Raw genomic sequence first — 9,154 nt, 5'->3', positions numbered from 1 at the left:
TAAACCCAGCATTTTACTCTCTTAAATATGTTGAGAATGATTGAGTCCTGACGTCAAAATTTAACATTGTCTATGTTGGTGTGTTCGTCTTTGTAGTAACAACATTGTAGACTTTTCTTCCTTTTCCTCATTGGAGTGGCTACCTGAAATCCTGAACTCATCATCTTTTTTTCTTCTTCTTTACAGCTTCAGGTGGCGTAGGTGTAGGAAGAGAGCGAGCAAGACTGGAAGGAAGAAAGAAAGGAAGGAAGGTGGAAATGGAACTGCCAAATCATGCCAAACAATTGCTGCTGCAACTCAACCAACAAAGAGCCAAGGGTTTCCTATGTGATGTCATCATCGTGGTGGAGAATGCGCTCTTCCGTGCCCACAAGAACATCCTGGCAGCGAGCAGCATTTATTTCAAATCTCTGGTTCTCCATGATAACCTCATTAACCTTGACACGGAGATGGTCAACCCCTCCGTGTTCAGGCAAGTTCTGGACTTCATCTACACTGGTAAGCTGCTCACCTCATCAGACCAGGGCAGCGAGCAGAATTTTAGTGCCCTCTTAACTGCAGCAAGCTACCTCCAGCTCCACGACCTTGCTGCCCTGTGCAGAAAGAAACTCAAACGCAGCGGTGGGAAACCCCTACCCGGAAAACCTTCCACTCCTGGTCCTCTTAGCCGCTTACGCCTCAATAGCCAGCGCCTTTCTTCTTCCACGCCCGCCGGGCCCAACAACCACTATCACACCGCCCCTTCAGACGCCGAGCAGCCACAGCCGGACGAAGGCCTTCGGGACAAGCTCTCCGATGACGAAATGTATATCGGCAGCTCCGGGAAGAACGGCAGCGGTGGGAACGCAAGCAGTAACGGTAACCTCAGCAGCGGAGGAAGCGCGGGCGAGCCCGATCTGGGGCTGGACCTGACCAAAAAGAGCCCTCCCTCGGCGGGCACAGTCACAGATGCGCTGAGCCCTCACAGCAACTCCCAGGAATCCCCTCAATCTGCCTCAGTATCCACAACCAACAGTGCCTCGCTGGACGACTCCTCGACCACCCTCCCCAGTGCAGACGTTTGCAGCTCGGAATCGGCCGAGCTGCACTGCACTTTGAAAGCCGAGAACGCCCAGCACGACGGACCCCCGCCGCAGAAGAAGTATCGGCTGGGCGGGCGCAAGAACGAATGGCCCAAGAAGGAGGCGTCCGGGCTAAAGTCTGAAGAGCACGAAAGGCCCCTGGTTAACGGGGTGATTGTGGGGCCGAAGGACGGCAGACCCGGCGGTGGCAGCGCCAGCAACTTCAACTCTGACCCAAACCTCCAGTGCAAAGATGAGGAAGAGGGAGGAGAAAACGGCCAGGAGCACAGCGAAGAGAGCGGTCAGAGCGACGGCGAGAGCGCGGGGGGCGGAGGAGGAGGAACGGGCGGAGGCCACCAGAACGCCAACTACGTCTACCGCCAGGAAGGTTTTGAGCCAGCGTTCGGAGACAACCTCTACGTGTGCATTCCCTGCGGGAAGGGCTTCCCTAGCTCTGAGCAGCTCAATGCTCACGTGGAGACGCACACAGAGGATGAGCTGTACATCAAAGAGGAGGTGGGGACCTACGTAAAGGAGGAAGATGAGGAGGAGGCCGAGGACCTTTCCACCCCCGTCGGCCCCTCCAACTTCGCCTCTGAAGCTCGCCCCTTCAAGTGCACTGTTTGCAATAAGAGCTACAAGGACCCGGCCACGTTGCGACAACACGAAAAGAGCCACTGGCTCACCCGACCTTTCCCCTGCAACATCTGCGGCAAAATGTTCACCCAGAGGGGCACCATGACGCGCCACATGCGCAGCCACCTGGGCCTCAAGCCCTTCGCCTGCGAGGAGTGCGGCATGCGCTTCACCCGCCAGTACCGCCTGACGGAGCACATGCGCGTGCACTCCGGGGAGAAGCCGTACGAGTGCCAGCTCTGCGGCGGCAAGTTCACTCAGCAGCGCAACCTCATCAGTCACTTGAGAATGCACACCTCGCCCTCCTAGAAACGCATCAAGCCAAAGAACTCTGGGAATAGAAAAACAAAACTCGCTCGACAAAGAAACGCACATGTAACACGTTCATTACAGTTTGATTACGCTCGGTTTACCACGCCCTGGCTGAGTGAGCGTTGTTGCCATGCTGGGCGATGGTGGTGATGGCAGTTGGACGATTGCGTCACCATCACTTTTAAGTGACATACGCTCACCTCTCAGGAGTTCTAGAGGGACAGTTTACTCTCTTCTCTCTTTCTGTCTCTTTCTTTCTTTCTCTCTTTCTTTCTCTCTTTCTTTCATTTTTCTTTCTTTCTTTCTTTCAGCCCAAAGTCACAAAGCCGTGACGTCATAGCTTTGTGACTCGTGGTCTTTCGAGGCCGATAAATGTGAATGTGGGTACCGATGTAATGTCCAGCCCTTGTCACCTCAACCCCGCCCCCAAAAGGCATCCTCTCCTTTACCTTTCTTGAAAGCTTTTTTGCTGGTTGTCCACTGAACGAGAACCCAAGAGTCCTCTATGCTCTCCAGCGCTATTATGACCAAATAGATTCAAAGAACCCAATGAAACCAATACTGGCAATAATTTAGCAAAAAGAGTCTTTTACGCTCTGACAGCTTTATCGCCTTTTTATTTTAAGCGATGGGGCATCCTGATGTTAGGACAAAGGGGTGACTGGGTTCGGGACCATCCCCATGCTTTAACTGATAAAAAGTTCCTGGTGGGATCGTGTAGGGTCAAGGTTTAGTTTAATATGCTAAACAGTTCGCTTCGTGGCTGTTGACAGTAAAGGACGTTGCCTCTTTTCCTCCCGCTTGCCGTTTTAGTGCACCCGGCAACCAAACCCGGTTGGGAAAGAGGACCCCCTTGAGGTACTTCTTTAACGTAAAGAACTTATAATGTTTCAGTGAATGTTTAAACTGGAAGATCTTGGGATTTTTTTTCTTGTGGAGGGGAGGGATTGTGTTGGGAGGAGGGCTGTTTTTAAAGGGGCTAATAAGAGGGTGTTTTAGACTGAACAATATGTTCAGTGGGTACGTTTATTTTGTCTGTAAAGCTTTCCTCCCCTTGAGAAAAAAAAGAAGTCTATTTATATGGGCTTGTGACCTCGCTACCTCTGATTACTCTTATGAACTCTGTATGTTGATTAGTTGAAAGTTCCGATGTAATTAATTGTAAAAATTGTGTAGATTATCTTCACCTGATGCTTTACCCTGCCCATCTCTCAACACAGGTTTTAATGCCCATAGATTTCTTTTTTATATTCTCCTTAGCAGTTGTCGATTCCAGATATGATAGCTTTCCTGGCGTCTCACTCAGAGTGACGCCACCTCAAAATGTGCTGTAGCATTTCTCCGAAAGCAAGTAATGGTTAGTTGGTTTAGTTGTAGTGTGTTCCAAAGATCTTGTGAATGTGGAGGACAGAGCTAACTAACAAACATTGCTAAACATGTTCAAACCAAAGCTTTAAAAAAAGATGTACTTAAGATATATAGCATACTAAATTATTTCACTTTTGATTTTTTTTTTTTTGCTGTATAATACAAATTTATTAATTATATTGTAAGTCCATATAAAGAAATTCACTCTTTGTATGGAGTTTTGACCAATGACTCTGAGACGGAGAAAAGTTTGGGTGGTTTGCAAAACAAAGCTTGTGCTGATTGGTGGGCCGGTAACCTTTACCGCCTTTTTTTTTTTTTTTTTTTTTCGTCTGTATGTCCAGAGTCCTTATCACTTTATATTCCCTAACTTTAAAAACAGGACTGTATGATAAGTTCTGTTCAGACCAAAAAAAAACAAAAGCAAAATAATAAAAACAAAAAAAAGTTTAGGATTTATAATCAGAAATTTAATGTGAAGTTCAAGTTGCTTTTTAGTTTCTTTTGAGCCGGACTTGTGAAAACTTGTAAGAAGAAGGGAGAAGCAGAGATGCACTGGACAGCTACTCATCGGTCTTCTGCAAAGATGCCTTTTTCATATGTTGTCACATAATGGTTTTAAGTTATTCTAACCTCCGGATACTTTACCTCATAAGCAAGCATATGCTTGCCATTGTACTCGACGTCACTCATTGTCACTGAAGCCTGTCCAGTGTATCCACTCTCAACACTTACACTGTGGACCTTCACTTCCAAGTTTTTGGTATTGGCATTCCTCTCTTATTTTTGGTGGGTTAACTGTCTTTGATTTATTTGTGGTTTTTTTTTTTGTTTATTTTTTATTTTTATTTGGGGGGGGGGGGACCCTCATGGTCTGTGAATTTATCATGTAGGGATGCAGCCACAGTTACAACCTGCATCCTAGATTCTGTTTAAGTTACTACTTGGTCATGTTCGCTGTTAGGTAATTACTAGTTGGCTGGTAATCATACGGTTGGTACATGTCCCCCTCCCCCCAAATCCCCCATTTGCTGTAAACCACAAACATGCATCTACCCTCTGATGTAAGGTGGAGTCCACGGTGCATTGCCTTCTTGTACCGGTCGGCACTTGCTGGAGTGCAGCTCGATGTCTGTCATGCAAAGGATGTTTTTTGTCATTTTGTACAAGATATCCAGCCATTTCTGGGGGGGGGGGGGGGGGGAGAAAAAAGACTTTGTAGCTGCGTTTGAATGCTTGCTCGTGGGACATTGCGAAGAAAAACTCCAAACTGTGACCATACTACTACTAATACTACTATTACTACTAGAGCTACTACTAGAATTACTACTATACAAATACTTCAGGGATAGTTCTGCATCTGTGAATGCAGGCTCTCAGCTACATTTGTAAGACATAGTATTGTATCAATTTCTCTGTATTTTAATTATGGGAGAGAAAGCAAAACACTAGTTTCATACATAAAAACAAAGGGTGGGGGGCTGTTTCAACTAACACAAAGAGCCTTGACAAAAGGTGAGGCAGCTCAAACAAGTCTACATTTTAGTTGATGACACACTATGTTCATGAATAGTTGCAAAGTTGTACAAAGAACTACAAAAAAAAAAAAAAAAAAAGCTCATACCCAAAATCCACAAACTATTTTTTAAACCAAAGCACATTTGAATGACTATGGAACCATGTGTGGCTCGAGGGGAAAAAAGAAACATGTATTTATCTCGTTGTTTACAAACTTTTACAGTTTTTACAGACCTCAAGTCGAGGCCCAGCCAGTCAGTTTGTTTTTTTTATTTTTTGGGAGGGGGGGGTGGTATCTCGCTGCTGCTTCACAGAGGTTGCTGCCAAAACAAAAGCATGGGGTACACTTCTGCATATTCAATTAGGGGGAGGGGGGAGTTTGGTTTTCGGTGCGCTAACCCCACCCTCTGCCAGCTGGCTTTTGGGGTGACCCCGTGCCCCAACACCCCTCCCGCCCCTCCTGCCCTCTGGCCTGTCTGGGGGGTGGGCAGTGCATCCTTGATGTTTTCATCAAAAGGCATTGTTTAGTGGGGCTCTTTAGCTACGTGTGGTGCATATCCGTGTTTGCCCACATGCACTTGACGACTGCCTCCTGGCGCTCTTCAGTTGGGGGGGGCAAGGTCACACGCTTTTTTTTTTCCTTTCTTATTTCATAACGTCAGATTGTTGGTAGCTTTTGATTTGTCCACTGCATGTACACAAAAATCATCTGCTAGTCTTGACTGTGAATGTTTTTTTTGTTTGTTTTTTTAAGCTGCCTGTGTTCTGTGGGTCAAAGCAGCACAAGACTCTGGCTGGCTGAGCCTCCTTACAACGTTGGTGCAAACACTTATTGACAGTGGTTTTTTGTTTGTTTTTTTTTTCTTCTATCAAATGTCTTTTGTCAGTGATGAATGTATTTATTTACGGTCCTGCCGTCACCTCTGCAAAGAAATTTCTCAAAGTGTGAGACTGGGGTGGAGGCAGGATCCCCTATACTTTTTCTTTTTGAGTTTTTGAGGAGTTCAAGCTGAGAATCAAAAATACGACACAAAACAGCCATTTTACTGCATTCTGTGATGTTTAATGGGATTTTTTTTTTCAAGAAAATGGTCAATGTCCAATTTCTAATTTATACCTGAATGTCTTGATTTTTTTTTTTTTTTTTTGCCATGTTATACTCTCTGTGTGTTTTTGTACCCATATGTTGTCACAGAAAGCCTCATTAGGGGTGTTAGGATTTGAGGCCACTGTATTTTTTTTTTTTTGAACCAGCTCTCCCTGGGTGTTGCCTTTCATCAGCCATTTACTTAACTTACCAAACACAAGAAATGACATGCACATCATTATCTCTCTTCATGGCACCATATTTCCTCACCATTAATCACTAGCCACTCTATCTTTAACATGTTGGTTCAAGGTTGTTGTTTTCTCGCTTACAGAACCATAGGGTGAAATAGCTTTACTAAGTGCACTTTGTATGTTTTTCAAAAGCTTGGGGTTAGCGCAGGATGCTTTCATATCAGTTCCCGCTTAAGCGACAGTTCAACCACGCTCCCTCACTCTAGTCGTACCTCGACTCTTAACTGTTTTGGTGGAAAGAACATTTCTTTATGCAGTGTTACAAAAGCTTTAAAAGAAAGCATATACAAAGTAAGGGAAATAGACCTGGAGGTTGAAGGTTGGCTGTCATGCCGCTTTTTCATTACATGGTACCTACATATATGGTGTGCTATAGGTGTTTTTTTTTTTAAAGGAGGTGGTCGTAAAACGGGGCTATTTCATTTCAGCTGTGACTCCTTGCCTATTGAGCCAATATCCTAAGTGCAACCTAAACCCCCTGCTGCCTGCTCATTGGTCGACTAGATTCACCTTTACGCTACCGGTATTTTATTATTTTTTTTAAGATGAAAAAAAAAAAAGTGTTCCAATCAGGCAGAGGCATGCAATGTGGTCTGATTCTCAGCTTCTCTCGGTTTGTAGGAGACAGAGAGCTACCGTGATTCAGTACTGCACATCGGAAAAGCGGTTTAAGCTTTTCACATGTTTAGCTTATATTTTGTTGGCTTCACTCCCAGGGCCATCCTCTTTAAGCATTTTATCTTGGCGGACTAAAACGAAAGCCAATCTGAAGCGTAATGAAAAGGGCCTCTGTTGCCATTAAACCTCATCTTAAGCTTTATTGTCCCTCGCTTTATCTGTCTTATGCCTAAATCACTGCTTTTCAACTTTGACTCTGCCGTATTATCTGCTAGCGCACGGCTGTATTCTACATTTCAGTATTTACTGTATTGACACAGGTCATCAAAATACCTCTCTGCATTCACAGAAATGTGCTTTTGTACTCTAATTACACCTAATGTTATTTTTTTCCGTCCATTTGTAACAAAAATATTGAGTTACAGCAGCAAAGTTTGTTTTGAAGTCTACGTCGGTTTGTGACCACAGCCAGAAAAACATAAAAATGCTAAAAACTCTTAGTGAAACTACTTGTTGAATAGCTTTTGAGCTCCCTTCTTGGTTTGTTTTCTGAAGGAACTAGTGCTCAATAAGGTATCAGGATCTGCAGTCTTAGAAACTCTAACGTACGTGTTGAGCTTTTCCTCATCAATAATTTAGCATCAAAAGCTCTCCCGTTTGCAAAACACGCTGTCCATGTAAAGGTGCGCACAACTCATCTTCCTACATGTGCAAACAGATGGTCTACAGCATAGGTCTCAAACTCTGGTCCTTGAGGGCCGCGATCCCGAATGTTTTCAATGCTGCTTAAAAACACCTGATTCAAATGATAAGAATAATTTTCAATCTCCTGCAGAGATTCCGGATGAGCCGATAATTTGAATCAGCTGTGTTTAGGACAGAAACATCAAACATGCAGAATTGCGGCAGTCGAGGACTGGCGTTTGAGACCTATGGTCTGGAGCATAGGTGTCAACCACCAGTCCTCGAGGGCCGCTATCCTGCATGGTTTTCAACACACCTGATTCAAATGATTGGGATCATTTTCAAGTTCCTGCAGAGCCTGCTAATAAGCTAATCATTTGAATCAGGTGTGTTGGGCAAAGAAAACAGTAAACTATGGAAGATCCTGGCCCACGAGGACTGGAGTCCTTAGAGTTTCCGACGCTAGCTCACATGCACACACCAGTATTTAAGGTGATTTCTTGTGACCTTCATGTAGGGCTTTGTTGGCAGCACCCAGGATGGGCTCTTCTCGTTATGTCCACTCACTCGTCAGAGAGCTCTCGTATTCAGGTCAGAGCCGCCGCCGTGCATTGCCAAGGGGCTCGCAAAAACTCTTAAGTGTCATAAAGAAAGTGTACTACAGCTGACCTCAGCATTCATAACCTTGCAGTCTTAATGTACAGCATTGAGGAAAATAAACTGTTATTTTACAATCTTTTCATTAAAAGCTTGATTGAAAACTAAGCCTGCTGATTGTTGACTGTATTTTCCCCTTTCGACCAACGTTTTCAAAAGCACCTTTGAAATCGCTTTAGATTATGGTCACAACAAAAAGAAATGTTTGGAGATCAACACAATCCTGTCTTTGGGTTGGGACATTGTTTTGCTTTGGGGACAACTGGGGAGTTTTGAGGCATTCTGAACACGTTCCCTGGTTAATATTATTACAACCGTAACTGCCCGTTTTCACTCCTTTTCAAGGGAAAAAAAATTGCACAGGTTAAGTCCCAAATAAAGAAATTTTGAATGACCTTGGTCTCATCACAAACACAAAGGTCTTTGAACAGGAGTGCACACACTTTTTTTTTTTTTTTTATCCTCTGCCTTTTTTTGGCAGGCAGATATTATTATTCCACATTGTTACAGGTATCTTCCCTTTCCTCAGTGGATATTTAGGTGGAGATCAAGTCACCAACATCATCTTCACGACTTCCTTATAGCAATGCTCTATCTGGTTTTCCTTTTGTGTGAATTGAGTTACTATCCCACCTTGATCACAGTCAAATTGAGTTTGTAACATTATTTAAAACGTCAGCACAGCCCATAAAATGTGGCTTCACACTCCATTTTACTGAAAAAAAAAAAAAAGGATTTAGTTATCACATTTTTATTGATACTTGCAATACAAATTCCATGTTAGAAAAGAGTTTACTTTTGGTAGAAAAAAGAAGGGACAAACACTTTGACAGACATGGAATAAAATAGAATGCAAATTTGCATGCAAGGGTATAGTTCAAACTACAACTTGGCTTTTTTCTCATCTAATTATCTGCCTCATTCCATAGGCCTCCAACCACCGACTTCTTGTGTTGTCT

The 9,154-nt window shown here is 44.0% G+C and overlaps 1 protein-coding gene across 2 annotated transcripts in view; it reads left to right on the top strand.

The window, feature by feature from the left end:
* Positions 1–8,303, top strand: part of hic2 (hypermethylated in cancer 2) — a 21,502-nt gene extending 13,199 nt beyond the window's left edge. For both annotated transcript variants that reach the window (XM_088430691.1, XM_088430682.1), the window contains exon 2: positions 187–8,303. In XM_088430691.1, coding sequence (XP_088286817.1) covers positions 258–2,006 — 1,749 coding nt within the window. In that variant the 5' untranslated portion in view covers positions 187–257 and the 3' untranslated portion in view covers positions 2,007–8,303. The remainder of the gene's footprint in view (positions 1–186) is intronic.
* Positions 8,304–9,154: the final 851 nt, after the last annotated feature.

Source organism: Hippichthys cyanospilos, chromosome 1, assembly GCF_059441005.1.
Source record: "Hippichthys cyanospilos isolate Australia breed blue-spotted pipefish chromosome 1, RoL_Hcya_1.0, whole genome shotgun sequence".
Lineage (NCBI taxonomy): Eukaryota > Metazoa > Chordata > Actinopteri > Syngnathiformes > Syngnathidae > Hippichthys > Hippichthys cyanospilos.
This window is presented reverse-complemented; position numbering and strand designations above follow the sequence as displayed.